Source organism: Lycium ferocissimum, chromosome 7 (genome assembly GCF_029784015.1).
Source record: "Lycium ferocissimum isolate CSIRO_LF1 chromosome 7, AGI_CSIRO_Lferr_CH_V1, whole genome shotgun sequence".
NCBI classification, from domain to species: domain Eukaryota; kingdom Viridiplantae; phylum Streptophyta; class Magnoliopsida; order Solanales; family Solanaceae; genus Lycium; species Lycium ferocissimum.
The window spans coordinates 24,044,561-24,065,404 of NC_081348.1; the positions used below are offsets into that span (position 1 = coordinate 24,044,561).

General features: G+C 36.6%; 1 protein-coding gene across 1 annotated transcript; it reads left to right on the plus strand.

Annotated features, from left to right (window-relative positions):
* Positions 1–15,010: 15,010 nt before the first annotated feature.
* On the plus strand, positions 15,011–15,956 carry LOC132062038 (NAC domain-containing protein 83-like). The gene has a single exon (XM_059454691.1). It carries the CDS (start codon positions 15,036–15,038, stop codon positions 15,954–15,956), a length of 921 nt encoding a protein of 306 aa, XP_059310674.1. The 5' UTR covers positions 15,011–15,035.
* Positions 15,957–20,844: the final 4,888 nt, after the last annotated feature.

The following is a 20,844-nucleotide window of genomic DNA, read 5'->3' on the forward strand; positions in this document are numbered from 1 at the left end:
TTCAGTTTTCATGTTGTGGTAATTTCACTAGTAATATATCACTATGTAATCGATGTCACCTTGTGATGCTATATTGTCATCTAGGTAGTTATTACTCCATTATATTAATTATTGTAGTTCCTTATAGATTTTGGCAACTATATGTACAAATAATAATAGCTGCGGAGAGTGAAGTAGGCAGTTAATTTTTCTGCAGAGTGTGGTTAACAGTACTACAGAACCTCATAGGAAACTAGGCATCATTGGTTATTTTGTCAGGAAATTAAAAACGCTTGTGTACTAATGCATAGTGGATCTTAACTCCTTTATGTGGGTCTCCATTGTTAACTCAAAACTAACAAAACCATTTTTCATTATTTACTCTACACTTGCATTATTTACGCTGATCAAATAATGTGGCTTAGTATATCCTTAGATCTAAGTAACTATATCTTTTGAGCAAGATCAACGGATTGAGCAATGACAACCGAGGGCGCGTAAATTCGGTACTATCTCTTTAATTTGGAAATGTCTTAATTCTTTTGGTAAATGAGGGGTGGTTCAAGAAGTATAGATTATGCAGAGATGATACATTGGATTTATCAGAATATGTACGTGGACTTGTGGTTAACAACGTAAACATTTTAATTCCTAAATTAGACGTTGCTGGTAATATACATATACTTATAAGGTGAATTAACGTTTCCTCGTCATTTCTGTTTGGGCACTAATTGACTTCTAGTTAGCTTCTCAAACTCTTGAAATATAATTAATTTCATAATTTTTCAGTAGTGAGTGTCAAATAAGCTAGTTATACCGAAATAAGTACAATAATATATACAATTAGTAGGCGTTTCATTCCATGGTTTCAAACCGCTTTGGATATCGTTTGGAACCATGGTTTTCAAACCCCAAATCATCCAAAAAGGCATGATTTGGGGTTTGAAACCATGGTTTCAACTTTTAAAAATATAAAATTTAACCCATAAGTTTATATTTTGTAAAAAAAGACTCATAAGTTGGTAGATATTTTTAACAATTACCCCCATCAATCATTTACCAATCTCATTAACTTCTCCCAACCTTTATTTATGTCTACCAACCTTTAATTTATGTGGGAAGATTATATTAAAGAGTATTTACATTACTATTCATGTTAACTTTTCGTTTTTATTGAACTAAAGTTTGATTAATTGATGTTGTATTTTTTAGAAAAGCCTTCTAGTAGTGTACTAATTTTGTTATAAACAATGATTTGCTCATTTGGTAAGATTATATAAGAATTGAGAATGTTTTGATAGTTTTCACAATTTGTGGGGTTTTTATGTCTATAAGAAAAAATACAACTTAAAATGTTCAAATTGTATGTCCAAACATGGTTTGAAACCATGTCCAAACGGGGCCTTAATATCGACCCTAGGTTTGAAAATTAAAGTATTAACTATATATACAGGGATGGACAAACTCCATTTCTCTCCTTTATACATAGTAAGCACTTACTCTGATAATGCTCTCTTCTCTCTCCTCTTAAACTAGATCTTTATATTACCGTTAAGGAACGTCTCTTCCACGTGCCTGTCCGATGGACCCACCGGACGACGCCAATCCGCGCGTCCGGGAAGTAAGGCAAAGCCTCTTGCTACACCGACAACTCCCCTCACCGAATCAATTGAAGGTAAAAATTCTATCTTCCAGCAGTATTCAACACTGTTCAAGCTCTGCCCCTACTCGTATGGCACAACAAAAAGAAATCCCTAAGGCTGTCCACTCAAATCACAATGGTGCTCCGGCAGTGTTGTTTCAAGCTACCGACTACTATGGCGCATGGCTACTGGGTGCAAACTAACAATTGTTGGTAGGTTTCTCAAACCTAGACCTCAAATAGATCTCTTACGCTCTAAATTCAAGGAATTGATTACGGTTAAGGGGTCAATTACCATTGGGGTTTTTGATAACTATAATGTTTTCTTAGACTTCACCAATGACCGACTTTTAACACGGTACATGTATGAAGGGTCATTGGAAATCACGGGACAGACGTGGCTTCAAAAATGGTCCCCCGATTTCAAACCAGGAAGACATTCCTATTGCTCCGTTCCCAGGTTCGTTACCCCAAACTTCCGTACCATTTGCACTACTTGCATTATATTAAACAGATAGTTCAATCCATAGGTACTCCTCTTGAACTGGACAGTGCCACGAATGGAAGGACTAGGCCTAGTATGGCCAAAATTAGGGTGGAGATTGATCTCCTTAAACCCCAACCTGATGCCATTTATGTTGGTCGATCCATGAAAAAATTCCCTCAAACAAAGATTTATGCAAAAGATTGAGTATGAGGGGATACCAAAATACTGCAAGCATTGCAAAAAGCTTGGTCACAGAATGATAGAGTGCAGAACTTTGGAAAGAAAGAAAGCGGCTGAGCGGGAAGCAAAGAAAGATAAAGGTACTGAGAAAGATTAAAACAGCTATAAGAAGGAGGAACAAACTAAGGACTCTGAACATTACCGAGATTCAAGGCATCACTATGGGAGAGAGATTTGGCAAACAGAAACCAAAGAAAAAGAAGAAAAAGCTCCCTAAAAAGAAGCCCTTAGTTGCTTTTAAACCTTTGTTCTTTCAGCCAAAAGGAAAAAAGCCTTACAAAACCAATGATATGGTGAATGCTACTGATAAGCGTCCTGATAAAGGGAGAAAAGTTTAGAGTGATCCATCCATGGCCCTTAACTGCGAAGAAAAGATCTGTGTTCGACAATAGGGTTAATGATCAAGACAAGGAGAAAGATATCCAAGCCCCCTCTCAAAGTTATAGAGATAGATCAGCATATCTCTCAAATAGATGGTGGTGAGAACAGCATGTCAAAAAATAATGAAAATAACTCTACTTGGGAAGAAGTTCAAGAATCCAGCAATATTCTCAGCAACCTGCAGGATCACAACATGCCTCACAGTGCTTCCCCGCCTAACAACCCTGACAAGTAGGAAGGAATCTGTGAAAGCCTCCCTCCTGAAACTAGTGTTTTGCCTGATATTAACTTGGTGGTGGACCTGGTTCCTCACAAGCAGCAGGAGGAAATCACCAAGAAGAAACATGAAGATAGCCAACAGGAGCAAGAGGTTACTTCTCCTAAGACTATGGAAATCCGACGAAGAAAATTCGAACACAAACAACATCGACGAAAGTCCCAAAAACATATTCCAACCTCTGTCACCAAGAGATTGGATCCGAGGAAAAGAAGAAAACAAGAGCCATAAGGAGCAAAAAACAAAATATAGAAATCCTCTCCCGATGGAAAGATTGTCACGACTTGGTCACCAATACGTAATCCAAAGGATTTTAATGATGGTAAAGAGATGATGAAGGTTTCTCCATGGGTCAAAAAAGGTAAAAACGAAACAAGAAGGTTGGAAACTCAACAAAAATATCCTCCTTCCAATGTTTGGAAGGAACAAAAAATCATTAGCTTGTTTTTATGGTCAGGGCCATTTTTTGGAATATCAAAGGTGTCAAATCCAAAAAGGCCATCCACAGGCTAAAAAAACTCATTCACATTCATAAAATTGAGATTGTTGTTATCCTGGAGCCTTTTGTAAGCATTAACAAAATTGATGCCTATATGAAGTACTTGGATTTCAATACGGTATCAACAACTCAAACTGACAAGATCCGGGTTCTTCCGGAATAAAGCAACAACCGACCTCCATCATATCCAACACTGATCAACAAATCACCATCAAAATGTCTCATAGTGTTTCTGGAAAACACCTTTTTATTACTTCTATTTATGCTAAGTGTACTGCTGCTGAAAGGAAAGATCTTTGGTTCAGTTTGGGGAATGTTTACCTACAGGTTGATGGACCTTGGTGTTTAGGTGGTGATTTTAATGTCATCCTTAACCTTGCTAAAAACTTGGTGGCAAACCTCCATGTAATGTATAAGAGCTTGGATTTTAGTAGTTGTATGGACAGGCGTGGAACTTACCCATATCGGTTTTATGGGACCAAACTTCACACAGCAACAATAGAAGACTTGTGAAAAAGAATGGAAAAGGCTTTGATAGAGTGTTTATCAATGATTCTTGGGGTTAACTATTCCACAACAGGCCCAGCACATGCACTGGGACTAGATCCGATCCACGGAGACCCCTTCTAATCAATCGTCACAATGCCTATAAAAATGGTATTAAATACTTAAGTTCTTGATTTTTGGACTGAAAACTTAATTTCTATCGATGTGGTGGAGGAGACACGGAATGTTCGGATTTTGGTAACTCCAATGTGGATACTCCAAAGAAAAAAACCAAAATCCTTAGCAAGAAACTCGACTAATGGTCTAGAGATGTTATTGGTAACGTGTATGATGAAGTCGATATGTGGGAAACCAAGATGCATGATCCGGAAAACTTGGACGATTCTATTAACACCGAACAAACTAGAGAGAACCTCACAAAGGTAATCCGAATACGTTAGATGGCCGGATACGAAATGACTTTGCGCGTAAAGCTCACATCAAATGGACCGAAGAAGGGGATAGAAATAGTAAATACTTTCACTGTTTGATCAAGGACAGAAGAAGGAGACTGCAACTATACAGAATCAAAAACAGTAATGGCAATTGGGTACAAGGTGATGAGGGTATCTCCAAGGCTGCTATACATCATTTTGAACACATATTCAATCTCAACCATAACTTCACTGATCATGACATTCTTAATGTGATCCTTAACTATATCAATAATGATGATAATGAAGCTCTCATTGCTATCCCTGATATGGAAGAGATCCGAAATGCCATTTTAAATACGAACCCTTCTAGTGCCGCCGGTCCGGATGCATTTTATAATGGGAATTTCTTTTCATAATCCTCGGACTATCATTCAAGAGGACATCAAAAACACGGTCCATGATTTCTTCAAAGGAAGGAACTTAACTAAGTTCTATTCCCATACCTGTCTAATCTTGATTCCCAAGGTTGATTCTCCTACTAACTTTGGTGATCTTAGACCAATTAGTCTAAGTAACTTCACTGCCAAGATTATTTCTAAGATTTTGTCCATTAGGTTGAATCCTCTACTAGATAAGCTCATTTCAGAAAACCAGTCTGGTTTTGTCAAAGGCAGACTTATCACTGAAAATGTTCTTCTAGCTCAAGAATTAGCCCAAGGAGTGTCTCAGACTAATCAGGGGGGTAACATGATCATCAAGTTAGATATGGCTAAAGCATATGACAGAATGTCATGGGATTTCCTATTTGTAAAGCATGAGCAAATTTGGTTTCTCTGACAGCTGGACGACTATTATTAAAAGGCTTATATCCGACGTGTGGTATTCTACTATCATAAATGGTGAGCGAAAAGGTTTTTTCACCTCCTCTCAAGGCTTGAAGCAAGGAGACCCTTTATCTCCTTCATTATTCATCATTGCTGCCGAGGTGTTCTCAAGATTGCTCAATAGCTTACAGCACAATGATAGATTTGTTCCTTTCAGCATGAACCCCAATGGTCCAATCATTAATCATTTGCGTATATTGCCGATGATATTGTTATCCCTCGGCTGGCAACGACAAGCATCTATCAAACTTATCTAAACAAATCAATAAGTATAAAGAGCTTCCGGGCAAAAGATTAATACCGATAAGCAGCTTTTTCACCGCACCCACACCGTGCTAACGAATCAATAGGATGAGAAAAACAATGTGTTTCATGAATAAAGATTTTCCTTTAGCTATCCGGTCATCTTATTTATGTTGGAAGGAAAAAGGTTCTTATTTTGATAATATGTTGTCCAAAATTATAAAAACTCAATGGTTGGCAAAGCAGATGCTTTTGGTGGAGAATTGTCCTCATAAAGTTATGTTCGCAAGCGTTCCAACTTACACTCTCGCTATATAAACCCCCTAAAGCGCATTATCAAGTTTATGGAAAAGCATTTTTGTAACTTCCTTTGGGTGCCAAAGAAGGAAAAAAAATAAATACCATTGGTGTTGGGCGGGAGAATCTATCTACCCAAATGGTGAAAGTGGTATTGGAATGAGGGAGAAATGCAGGGATATCACCGATACTTTCTTAAAAGATGGAGGCCGAGAACCTAATCCACACTACGGGGCACTTTCCTTAAATCCAAATATTGTAGAAGATCACATCCCAGGTTGGAAAGTGGCAATCTCAAAAGATTCACATGGTCAAAAGAGTTTGATGAGAATCAAGGACAAGGCAGAACTACATAGCGATCCGGAAAATCCAAAAGGGACTCTAGCTCGACACCGGTCGTGCATGGGTGCACTCGCAAAATTTCGCTGTGATGTAAACCGCTAAACTTAATGTGAACTTCTTTTATTCTAAATGGTGAGCTGAACATCAACAAGCCTTAACAACACACTTCCACCTCACATTACTCAATATGTTAGCAATGTATATATTGGTGATAACAAAGAAATCATTATCCAAGCTTTGGAATCCGACCGAGAATGGTCAATTTTCTAACCGCTTCCGCATGGAATGTTAAGATTCAAGAGTAACAAAAATCACTTTATCCAAAATGTTTGGCACAAAGAGTCTGCCTTTAAGGTCTCCTTCAACTCTGTAGAGTCGCTAAGGAACAAGCTACCTTTTAGTGATACTATTGGAAGATTTGCCTCTAATCTAAGATTTGATTGTTCTTGTTGCGGAATGGATAGCCAAGAATGAAACAAGTCACCACGTTTGTGACTAGTAAACCGCTCACAAAGCATGGAATAACCTTGGCAGTTCACTAGGTATTCGCACTACGTACTTGTCTCTTCTATTTTCGGGGGTGAAATGGTGGGAGGCAAAATCGTAGAACAAAGTGCACAAGATGATCCTACAAATCACACTAACCATTATCTCGTTGGAAAATATAGAAGCGAGCGATGTGTTTATGATACGGACAATTTAAAAGTTCAATTTCACAAGGATGGAACAACAATGTCTTTGGAGTCTTAAACATGCTATTAATAGTTTGGCACCTTACTTGGACATGGACAGACAGTGGCCTCAACTGTGCCAGATGATTGAACTCCTTAGACTTTCACCTGTAATTACTCAAGTTCTATGGCAAAAACCTTGTCAAGGAACCAACAAAGTAAATCGATGGTAGTTATAATCCCTCTAATGGTAAGCCGGAATGGAGGTATAATAAAGGACTCAAATGGGAATCTTATAATGGCCTTCTCCATAGCCGTACAAGGCAACAAGAATAATACCGCCGAAGCCTTAGCCGCTCGAGTTTGGTGGGAAATGGTGTACATCAAGTAAGGATACAGCATTAATTTCTCAATTGAACTTGACTTCTCAAGAGATTACTAACATTTTCAAAGCAAAGGTCACCGACAACCTCAAGCTGAAGATGATCATTGATAAAACCATTAAAGTGCTAAGGAACAACAATGTCACTTTCCTCCACAACTTTAGAGAACGAAATCAAGTTGCAGACTCTTTGGCCAAACTTGCTGCTAACATGAACCACAACAAGATGTTTTTCTCGTTCGATCGCTCCCTAATGCCTCCAATGGACCTTTTCACTTAGATAAATGGCAAATGCCAAGTCTTAGGACTAGGTTTCATAAATCTAATTTTTAGAGTTAGTTGAATATATAGTCTCTTTTGCTATATAGAAGGAATATGTCCCCCCGGGGCATACCTTCACTTTTGGGTTAATAAATCACCAGCTGTTGTAATGTTATATTGAGATATGGTCTAGCCCTCCGCCTTTCATATCAATACAACACTACCCTACACTACAGGGTAAGCTTTATAAAAAAAAATAAAAAAAAACTCCATTTAATACGACCCTAGGCAAAATTGAAGTACAATAATATATACATTTAATATGTTACCTTTATTAACTTCTCTGAAGCAGTGAGTTATGCAATGTCTTGTGCCATTAAGATTGTTGATAAGGTTGCTCACTGTGTGCTTTGGCTCGAGATTGGAAGTGTTTTTGTTGATTAACATTTCAGCAATCATGAGGCTATCCAACTCCACATGTATGTTACCATAACCATGGTGGCGGCACTGACCACTCTATACCGTTCTTCGCCATTACTTCGCTATATTACGCAAGACACCGAGCAGAATCGAGAAGGCCATAATAAGATCTCCAAGCTCATCCCTAACCACTCCACCTATACCCGCGAACAATCCATTTTCCTTGAAGTAGCTTCCATCACAAATAGCTTCACAAAAGTTTGGCTCAGTTTGTTCCATTTAACTATAGTAGTTTTAGGAACTGCCCGAGTCAGTTCCACATGTCGGCACAAATTTATCCAGCTACCATCTGTTGCAATGTTTGGGAAAGCATCATTGATAACACATTTCAAGTTACATGTACAATTTTTGACCATACTATAGAAGTGAAAGCTGGTGTTATCCCCATATTTACAAGTAGTCTAAGCCTTCCAGATCTCCCAACAAACCATGATAGGAGTTGCTTGATATAGTAGTTTGTGAACCATGTTTTTTGGTTTCTTGTTCCACCGGAATTCCAATAGTCCTCTTATAGGCTTATGTTGATGATTTATACCAAGAGGGGCACCCATAGTCTTCCAACTGTAATCAGCAGCTCTTCCTTCCACAAAAACATGTTGCATAGTCTCATTCTTAGGAATAGCACAACATGAGCGGTCCACCTTCTCTTGATTTGCAATCCAGTGCATAGCTTCTTTGAAAGGCATTTTACCAAAAAATAGTCTTCAGCAGTTGAAAGATTGCTTAAATAGGATGGCTTTGTGCCACAGTTTGTCTACTATCTGATTCAACTGTCTTTGATTTCTGACAAGATGCTAAGCAGTCTAGTTGTTGTATTGACCATCTTCAGAAAGATTCCATATGGCATAGTCATCCACATTATGTTGGCCAATTTCAATGGAGAGAATATGCAAGGCCATTTGAGCAGGTAAAATGTTATAGAGTTTTTGTGCATCCCACCCGTTATTCTGTATAAAACCCCTCACCTTGGCTTTAGCATTTCTTCTATTCATGTAAGAGGTATAATTTTGTGCAAGAGGACCTAGTTTTGTCCAATTATCCCACCAGAAGCTGCAATTTCCCTTATTAATCTTACATAGGTTATGTTTTTCACATTGATCTCTTGCCTTCAATAGAAACTTCCAGGCCTGAGAGTTACCAGCCACCCATTTTTTGCCCACAACATTCATTCTGGGACAATATTTTGCATTGAGAAACTGGGTGGTCCATATGGAATTTTTGGACTGTTCGAACCGCCACCATCTCTTGATTGTAAGAGTATGCAAATTTCCTCCATACTTCTTATACCAATCCTAGTCTCATTTTTAGGAAAACAGAGCTTCTTCCAACAACTCTAATGATATTTGTTTTGTCCATTGGCTTGACCCCAAAAAAAATTGACAATGTGTGTTACATCTCGCCCTTCGAGAAACTAAGTACGTTACGCATTCCTCAATGTAAGTCCAGAGAGGCCATGGAACTCTCAAGAGGTCAAGGAATAATTTTAACAAGTGTTAAACATGTATCCAAAGGCTCTGGGATCAAGCGACTCGAAGAAACTAAGTTTGTCGAAACCCGGTGAAGATTTGGCACAATTTTGGATGGAAAATTTAGTCCAACTTTGGGGAGGTATATCTCCTAGTATATAAGGAGTTATGGAACTAATAACCTATGTAAATTGAAGTTCACTGAGTCTAGGTTCCAATGCAACAAACCGTTCATTGATACGATATCAGAGTAGAAAGTTATGGGCGTTTCAAAATAGGCTGTCAGAGGCTTCTCCGCGATCGCGAGCCAAAGGCCTTGCGATCGCAAAGGCCAAACAGTGAGTCGGTGGGAAATCGACTTTGCACCATATAAATACCCTTTCTCTCCACTTTTATCATAATTTGCACTTATTTTGAGCTCTAGAATCCTCCATACATCTCTCCTAGCACCTCTAACTCCTTAGATCAAGAATCCAACAAAATTTACATACTAACTAGCTTGGGAAGTTCATTATAACATTGTAATTCTCGTGATTGTTCGCGGGACGAGTTGAGGAAGGTGGAATTTCGAATCTAAACCTTACAAGGGGTAAGAATCTTGCTCCATATTGGTATAATTACGTTTAACCGGAGTTGTGGTCACGAGTTAAGCACGTATTAGGCTATGTTTGTGTGGAATGTAGTTGAAGAGGTGATATGAATGTTGAATTGACTGATGTGTCATAGATATTGATTGGGATGTTGTTGTGATCTTGGAAACGTAGTAGAAACAGGGAAAATGCTGCCCGAATTGTCCTTCGATATACAACCTATATATGTGATAAACGAACATGTTAGGACCTAACTAAGGGCATATCCTTCAATATAGGTGCAAGGGAAGAACAAGCTTCAGAATAGGGAATTTCTTCAAGTAACGGCTTGATAACTAAGGTATGTAAGGTGTTTGTTTCCCTCTTTATTTGGCACGAATCCAACTAGAACATGAACACGAGTGCTCCATAACAATTCACTCCAATCATATATCACTTCTTATAGATGTTCTTTATTGGATTACTTACTTGTTTCCCAATTAGTTTGATGTACTCATTCAATGATTCTTGAATTATTATCATGGTTATCATCATTAAGTTATTTCCTTGAATTCGATACGAATTCCATAATTCATTCGGAGGTTACCGACCTTACGTCAGTCCGAAATGCCCGATGTTAGTTCAATATATATATATATATATATATATTGCACTATTTTAATACCCCGCGACGCACTATAGTCGGTCCGTGCACTAGATGTACACCGCCGCAGCGGGGGTATGTTATGATATACCCGTATGTGCACTATATATATATATATATATATATATATATATATATATATATAGGGGCCGACCCACCCTATTAGAGTGGGGGTCACGTGTCCCACCTTAACCTCTAGAATACCCTATACATATATGGTGTATATCTCTTTAAAGAATGTATATGTATTTAAAAGGACCCCTGAGAGATATCCATTGCTTTAGTGCATTTGGTTATTGTGCCCCTTAGGTCCTTATGTGATACCTAGGTTCGAGTCTCGCTTGCAGCACCTTTATTTCTACTTTTTGTTGAGTTTGTTTTGTTTCCGTTCTAAACCTATTTTCGTTTCTTCCAATTTTAAAGTTTATACTTTATACTACTACTTTACCAATAACTTAGCATAATTATTAAGTTTTCAAAGAGTTGCACGCCAAACTTTCACATAATAAGTGACATATTTATATTATGCTAATGTCATTGGTGCCCCTCCGTGTCAAAATCGGGTCCGCCTCGATATATATATATATATATATATATATATATATATATGATTTTTAAACTCACATTGCATATTGCACGTCGTCCGTACGGCTCGAAAGTTACTTCCATCCTTCCATATTTATGTCTTACTTATGATATTGTTTCCCCGCTCTTTACATACTCAGTACTTTTGTCCGTACTGACGTCCTATATTACGGGACGCTGCATTTCATGCTGCAGATCCTGACAGGTGTAGCAGAGGACCACAGCCACAGTAGGACTTCCAACTTCAGCGGGGTCAGCAAGTGCCATTACACCGACTTGCTATCTTCTGGTATACTTATGTTATCATGATATATGTTCATATGCACACTCTGTAGGCTCATAGGCATAGTGGGGTATGTAGATATTATGTCTGGCCTTGTCGGCCATGTTTTGATTTTGGTATCCTACTGATAGCCGTGCCGACTTTATGACACTTATATATATTATTGCGTATTTCTGTATTTGGGCCTTTTCTGCATGCAGGTGTCCCTCGAATTTTATTATATGATAATTATGGTATCTGTTACGCCAGGTGGTATCCGACCTATGAGTCGGTGCCCATCATGCTCCTCGTCGGGGTGTGACAATGTGCTTCTCCATGAGTTCTATTGTGCCCTTAGGAGGATTGATAGCAGATAGGACATATATGGGAAGTGATTGGATCACACTTTTAATGAGTACTTGTCTACCACCATAAGATAAAAGTTTTCCTTGCCAAGCAGTTAGCCTTTTAATGATTTTAGAAACCATACTTTCAAAATAAGAAATCCTTTTTTTACCAATGTAAATGGGGCATCCAAGATAAGTAAAAGAGAAATTTTTATCCACCTACCCAGTACATCTCCTAATTCTATTGATCCTATAAGCACAAGTCTTAGGATGATACGAACTGATTTGGGGGGAAACACCAAATCGATACCTAAAACGAGGAATTAAAGGATAACAAGAAATTTGGATGAGAATTGAAGAAAAAGGGATGAGAAATAGAGGATAAAAGCTAGACCTTAATGATAATGAATCTATGGACAACCTAAGTATATGAAACCTAGACTCTTCCAATTTGATTCAATCAATAGAACCTAAGCTATTTGAAATCAAGGCAAGAGATATTCAAATGAAATCCACAAATGAACAACTCTTCATGAAATCAATGGAAATGAGGTTCAAAACCAACAATGGAATCCACCATTAACTATCCTAAATCCTAAAGGCTATTAAGCCAAACAAACTATCACTCATTTAAAGTAGTCAATACATAATTCATCCAAATCTCCCTAATCAAATGAAAGACAAGCTATATAAACAAGCTAAGCAAAGAAGACTAATAGGCAATTGCAATGCTACCCTTAATGAAGTAAGGGCCTTCTTTGGCTAGTCTTCTTAGAGTTGTCTTCAATTTAAGGATTGACTTTTGACGGCCAAACACGTCCCTCCTTGCATAGGTGGCCCTCTAATCAATCTTGCATGCATGGCCTTCTTGCAAGCATAACCCTCCTTGGCAAAGTAGCCACTTGCGCAAATAGCCCTTTGCACAAATAGCCCTCCAAGCTATCTTCCAAGTCTTGCGGGCAAGGATCTCGAGCTCTAAATCTCCCAAACCTTGTAGGATTCCACCTCTATGAAGCTTGTAGAGACTTGGCTCTTATCATTGATCATCATCATCAAGTGTGTAGTGTGGAAATACACACTTGAGGCCCTTTGAAACACTCCAAATGTGGTGAATAAGCTCCAATGAAGATCATAGACTCTAAGTTGAGCTCCACCACGAATCATAGGCTTTATAAATGCACTCGAGCCAATGAGAATCATATCATAGGACTAGTCAGAAAACAGCTTTTATCTTTGTTAACTAACTGACTAGAGATGATCTCATACTTCCTAATTTGCTTCATGATAAGTTTAATAGACCTAGATATAAAGGCAGTGAGATAAATTGTGCATTATCCGTTCAAAAAATTTGTCTGCATTCGACTTTCAAAAGTTGGATAAAGATATTTTTAGAATTATTGCTAATTGAAAAGAGTAATATTGTTAACTGAAAAAGCTTATAAAAAATTTGTAGAGGACTGGACAGGCATTCCTCAATTCTAATTTGTCATTACATCAATTATTCTAGATCCACTTTTGAAAAATTACTCATACAAGTGCTTAATGAAAGTTCTCGTACCTAATATTTTGTTCTAACCATTTCAGATTTGCTTTTAGTTTAATGTTTATTCCCACATTTTTTTTTTTTTTTGGTTTTAATTAAACATCCGTCTCAGTGAGTGGATGTGCATTTATATCAATCAAAGCAGTTCAGTGAACAAAAGAGAGGAGACCAAGATCTCCTCAACCTACTAAACGGGACATGCTCGATTTGTACAAGATGTAGGATTTCATATAAGCTCTCAAAAATTCTATATTTATATATTGGGGTTATAGATCTCCCCAAGCATAACTTGCTAACATACTTTAGCTCCACTTGAAAAGACTATCCTAAGAAAATGGTTACTGTGTTATTCGAAAAATAAGTAGTATTGACTTCCATATCTCTGCTTTTTCTCAAACAGTACATATGTAAGTGGAGATTCTGGAGAATGACTGAAAATATTAAGCGTATGCATTGGTCCAGCAGAATCGATATAACTTATATTAAATGGAAAAAGGGCCAAAAAAGCCTTTAATATTGGTGATTTGTCTTTCGTTAACCTGTCGGTTAATAAAAGTCCCTAATTTTATCTTCTATCTCAAATTTACACATGACCAATTTCAAAAGTCTAAATATGCGCCTCGCACTATCGGGGGAAGCAAAGAACTCAAAAAGAAAAAGAACTGAAAAATTCAAAAAGAAATACTTTTATAACTCTAAAAAATTTTAAAAGAAAAACAACACACATTAGGGTATATTTGGACCTTTTTAATTATTCAGGAGCACCCCAAAATATTGCATCCAGAAAAATCTTTCCATATACTGCATTTATTTATTTTAATATTTTGTTTGGCCAGTGAAAAAATAACATTGGAAAATGTATTGGACGTGGGAGTATATAGATGGGGAAATAAATGAAAAGCTCTAAACCTTCATGTTTAATAAGTCTTTAATTAATAAGTCCTATGAAATTTTTGAGTTACAAACAAACCAACATATCCCCGAAACTATTTAAAACGCTAACTCTTTAACAGTTTTTTGAATTACAGATCCTCATTGGTCATTAATAATAATAGTTATAATTATATCGAAAGTATACTCATCATTGCTAGCCGCTAGTTAGAAAAACAAATTATAAATAGGAAATATTCCCTCCATCTTGGGTCACAGGAAATTAAACCCTAGAAAACGTTCCAGAAAATACTTAATTCTGAACCAAGCTTAGTTAGAAGGGAGGAAAAAAATAATGGACGAAACAGAAAATAAGAAATGGAAGTATATACTCATGCACATAGATCCTTCTCCACATATCACATCCAATCACAAGTTTCCACCTAATTAAACCCTATACTGGAAATTAGGAAGCAAATTATGATAAATTAAATACGCTACAAAACCTAGAAACTGAAACCTATTCTACTAGATTTAGGAAACAAAATAGAAAAGAAGCTTTAGCTCCAAGTAAGAAATATATATATAAATAGTTACTCTAAGAACCATTGTACCATTCACAAACAAAGTTACGTTCTTCACTAATTCAAGAGTACTGTTACAACGTAAGTAGCTCTAGGGTTTTAGGAACTACGTACATTAATCTTTTGCCTAGTCCATTCAGTTCGCATCACAAAAACAATGGCAGTATACTCATCATGTGATCATCAAGCTAAGGGACCTTCTTCTCGACGTCCGATGGGATGTCGATTTCACCCTACGAACAAGAAACTATTGAAGTATCTGTTAGGGTTTGTAAGAGACCAACCACTTCTCCAGCAGTATCAACTCATGCAGCAGGTTGATCTTTACGGCGACAAGGAGCCATGGCAGATTTTTGAGGGCACCAACAACAACACTCGTTACTTCATCACACAGCAAAAGAAAGTGAAACCTGGGTGGAAAAGATTTGCACGAACAGCGGGGAAGGGAACATGGAAGCCACAAGACAAAGGGAAAGAGGTGTTTGACGATAAAGGGAGACTCATGGGGTACGTCAAAAGTTTGAAGTACATCGCCGCTAACAAATCATCGAACAAGGCCAATGGGGAGTGGTTGATGACCGAGTACTCTCTGTACAATGGTTATGTGGATGCTTCGAAAATTAAGAAGAAGGGTTTCGTAATTTGTAAGATCAAGAAGAAGGAAAAACCCGGTGATAAGAAAAAGGGAAACAATAGTGAGGTAGTTAACGAAGAGAATATGAAAGATATTGAGGAATTAATCAATTCTATTCTGCAAGAAAAAGTTGGAGAAGACATTAATGGAAGAATATCGAATGATGATATACGACTCGTCGCAGAAGATGATCATCAGGCAGCAGGGAACGATATAGAATACCTAGAGGAAGACCAAGTGGAAGAGCATATACTTGCTATGTTGGGGTGCTCCACAGACGATGTTGATAGTCATGAGCATAACGTTGAAGAATATATCAATTCAGAAGACAATGAAATAGCAAAGGATGAAGAAAAGATAGAATACTTAGAAGGAGAGCAAGTGGAAGACCATGTACTTGCTTTGTTAGAAGACATGGATCTTGATACTTTTGACTTTGTGTAAATGTTTGTTATATTTTGATATATCCCTAGCCTAGATCTTAATTTGATAAAAGTCACAAGCTTGCAAAATTTTCTTTCCTATCAATGTATTCAGGGTAACATACATACTCCCTGGAAAAGTCTCTCTTGTCGAAGTGATCGGGCATTTATTTGTACGCAGTTTGATTAAAACTTGGGATGCATTTTTATGTTTTTGGTTCAAGTTTTCATGTTGTGGTAAACTGGTAATGTCACTAGTACTATATTATATAATATGGAATTGTTGTCACCTTGTGATGCTATTGCCATCTAGCTAGTTATTATTACTTCCTCCGTTTCAAAATATTTGTTTGGTTTTGACTTGGTTGAAAGTTGGAATTAAAGAGTTGTCAAAAAGGAAAGTAAGTAAAAAAATTTAAAATGGAAAGAGTAATATTTTCGTTCCTTATGATTTTGGTAACTATATGTACAAATAAATACTAGCTGCGGAGAGTGAAGTAGGCAGTTAATTTAATTATTCTGCAGAGTGTGGTTAACAGTACATAGTACATACTATAGAACCTCATAGGAATTTAATTACTTAGGCATCATTGGTTATTTTGTCAGGAACTTATAGATGCTTGTGTACTGGCTAATGGGAATTAAAGATGCTTGTGTTATATTATTTCTATAGAACCCTTAACTCCTTGATGTGGATCTACATTGTTAATTCAAAGGACTAACAAAACCATTTTTCATTATTTACTTTACACTTGCATTATTTACGCTGCTGAAATAATGTGGCTTAGTTTATCATTAGATCTAAGTAACTATTGTATATCTTTTGAATAAGATCAACAGATTGAGCGCAATGACAATCGAGGGCGTAAACCCGTCTCTCTTTAATTTGGAAATGTCTTAATTTCTTTTGGTAAGCGAGGTGGTTCAAGAAGTATAGATTATGCAAAGATGATACATTAGATTTATTAGAATATGTGCGTGGACTTGTGGTTAACAACGTAATCATTTTAATTCTCAAACTATAATCTGCTGGTAATGTACATACTTATAAGGTGAATTAATGTTTCCTCGTCGTTTCTGTTTGGGCACTAATTGACTTCTAGCAAGCTTCTCCAACTCTTGATAATGGTTAATTTCATAATCCTTTCAATAGTGAGTATTGCGTTCAATAAGCTCAAAACAAGTACCTTAACATATATACATTTGATATCGACCCTAGGCGTGAGAATTGAAGTATTAAATATTGTATACACAAACTAAATTCATCTCCAGTAGCTTGATGTCTGTACTGGTTGTTTTCTTCATGCGCAGGTGAAATTCAGATTCATGCATATTTATGCAATTTTTATTTGAAGGTTTTTGTTACTTTGCCAAAAAAAGAGAAGCAATATATGCATATATGTAGGGACCAATGAGAATGGTTTAGCTTATGATATATTTGGCCTATCAGCACTGATCTTAACATGGTCTTGCATATTCCTGGAGGTTACTTGGAATAATCCTGTATTTTAATTAATTAACTTGATATTAAGGCTCTAATAAAGTCAGTGAGACGACTTGTACATTAATAATGAGAACACCTTCTACATCTCTATGATTAGTGAGCGAAAGACATTTCAATTATTCCTCAAATTTAGAGTTGAACAGGGGAATACAATATTAGCTTATCCATCTAATTCCAGAGATGTAATAGTATCATATTCTGTTACATCTGTTCTGATAGTCAACACTTAACATGTATTTGTTGAACGATCAAATATGAACAATTTTATGTATATGACCTTCTGTAGTATTGAACGGTCAAATTGTAGTTAGTGACAATAATACTAAATATTTTCATAATGTTATCAGGACAGAGAAAGACAGAGGGTATTCCTTAACAAAATTAGAATATCGAAAGAACAGGGACTTTGGAACATGGGAAAAACACTATTGTCATACCTCACTAATGACGACATTCACATACAACAACACCTCTTTATAACAACTTAGTTTTTTTTGAAACCGACTTTTATAATATATTTTACTTCTCTATAACCACATTTTACCTATAACAACAACAACCAACTTTATAACGGCAAGTTCTTTGTAAAATTACCCCCATATAACAACTATCTTTTTTTTTTTTTTTTTTTTGGTAATATAATAATTAGTCATCTTTATAAAAATAGAATATCTAGAATTACCAATGATAAGTGTAGAGATTTTGACCAAATATTTAATTTGATACTTTAATATACTATATTCATGATAGAATATGACATATTAATACATATTTGTAATCTAAATAATATCATTGTCTTCTATTTTTATTTATAAATAATTTTCAAAAACGAAAACAAGTGTTATATAACCATATTAAGCGATTGGAATCTGCGGAAAAAGCTACAATTATAAATTTCTTCCATCAATCTTGAAAGATTTTAATTTTCAAGTAGATTTAAAATGTGTGCTTAAAGCTTAAAACTTTATTTTTTCGATTATGAATTTATTAAAATTGTATTAACTTTCTTCAATAATTAGTTAGTGAGGTATGCATATCTTTGAGATTTATAATTTAAATAATTTTGTTATTTTTTTATAATTTTAAAGAATAAAAATTTGGGTTTTATGGATTTTTTTTTTACCTATAACAGCCAACTATTATTTAAATGTCAAATGTTGTTATAGGTGTATAACAATCATTTTCTATAACAGCTAAAAAATTTGGGACCCAACGATGCTGGGAGAGGTTTGACTGTATTCACTGTATTCAAATAGTTTTGCTGGGCCATATGATTTCCATGTCATGTTTTGCCAATTTTGCTGGGAGATCATTTCACAGTATGTCATTACGATTATTCAGTTCTTTGGAGGCAACAGCTTCACTAATTGGTCACTGTTGTTTTCTGACCCTCAACGTTATTTTTCTAAAAGGCCAAATCTATCCATTGCACACCTTGTTGCCGTCCACTTTTTCACTTCTCGAGCACCTAAAGTCTTTCCTTGTTACATATAGACACTTCGGTGGGGGACCGTGTCATTTAAACACTTTTTGTTGACACAGCATTTGGGGTGAACCGCAAGCCAAATAGTCGCGTGAAGACCTAAAAAACGCATTTTTTTTAATTTTCTTCTTCCTTTCTCTTTCTCTTTCTTTTACATCAAAAAAAAAAAAACATTAGAAAATTACGTAAAAATCTATCAACCGTTGGTCTTGTCTAGTCCTTCGCACGAGTTTTGGTTCAAAGAATTTTAATCATTGGTGTTTCTTTGAAACTTGATTGGGTGATTGAAAATCTAAACTTAAAGATAAATTATTATCGGCGTTGAAAAATGCGGAAGTTGATGAGATGGAGTTTCTTGGATTTGGGTTTAAATCTTCGAGTAACAATTATTTAAGCCGAAAACCGTGATCGTTCCTTAATTTTGAGCTAAAATTTGAAAGACATTGTTGGAGTCTAAGCTTGAGTTTGAAATTTTGGTTTGGCTTCGACTTTAGATTTTGGGTACTCGTTTGCCGATGTTAGCCGATTCCGATGTTTGTAAGCTCGAAATTGTTCAATCACAGTTGAAAAATATGAAAGCTACATCGGGTTTGAAGCATTTGTCGGGCAAAAAATTAAATCCGCCTATTGTTGTTGGCCGACGGAGCTTCGACTTGAGTATTAGTTTTGGAGTTTTATTGCTTGTCGAATCAAAACTAAAGTGGAGTTGTGTTTGAACTAACTCGATGCTAAAACTAACCGAAATATTGCTAAAGTTGAACTTGAAAACTCATAGAACTCCATTGAAGCTCATATGAAGCCTCAAGGTGAAATTTCAAATATTTCGATCGTAAATTTTCCCCGCAATAGCCATTCATCCGGGTTCTGCCGTATTTTCTTTGGAATTGCTTGCTTGATAAATTAATCATCGTTGAAAATGAAATGAATCTATAAGGAAAAAAAGACATGGAGGGAGAAGGTGAGGTTGGGGGAATGGCAGGTGGAGGACGGAGGGGTTAGATTGGAGGGGGTGAAAATAGTGTTTTTTTTTTTTCTCCTTTTTTTTAATTTACTAATTAGTTTTAAAGTTTTGATTAAAAAAAAATTAAATAGTTTTAAAATAATTTTTCTACTCATATTTTATTCTTAAATAATTATTTTTAGTATATATGCCACGTGTCTTCATTTAATTCGCTGTTTTGACACGTCATCGGCGAGTGTATTACACTCACTCTATATATTTGACTGATAGTACAAAAGTGTCTCCGTTGAACACTGTATGTCAACCAAGTTGTCTAAATGGAACAAGGGCACCAGCGCTCAAGTCGGAAAGGTTTTGACGACCACAAGATATCCGTCGATCGGTTTGACCTTTCAAAAACAAATACAGTATATGCCTTAAAAAAGTGTCTAGTGACTCATTTAGTCATTTCTTTTGAAAAAGTCTACTGCTGATGGCATAGCAACAAAGGACCTTAGCTCGACCTCAGGGTGAGTAAAAAATTTATTAGAATTTCATAACCATTTTGACTTCTCGGGTACGCACCCGTATACTGTGAAAAAAAAACTCGGATAACGTTTGTCCATGGAGAACCGGGGAAATAAAGGAAAGCAGCGCAAAACAGAGCGCTTGAGCCGGTTAAGCTTCGATTAAAGTCGTCGTGCCCGGTTCGACCATAGTAATTGGTCCGGTATCTCCACGACCGGGTCGACCGTGGCCGTTTGTCCGGTTCAAACATAGCCGAATCGGTCGTGGCCGTTAGCCCGGTTTCTTCATGTCCATTCAGATCGTGGCCGTTGGTCCGGATAATCCGTTATTTGCCCGCCACGTGTGGTAATCTTGTTGTCACTCCGTTCGACAGCCGTACGGTGTCGACCGTACGACAACCTTATCCTAAGGTTTTTTTATCCCAAAGGTCCTGAGTATTTAAAAAGGGCCCGGAA

Coding starts and splice junctions, on each gene's coding strand:
- LOC132062038 (XM_059454691.1), top strand. CDS start 15,036: ATGGCAGTATACTCATCATGTGATCATCAAGCTAAGGGACCTTCTTCT.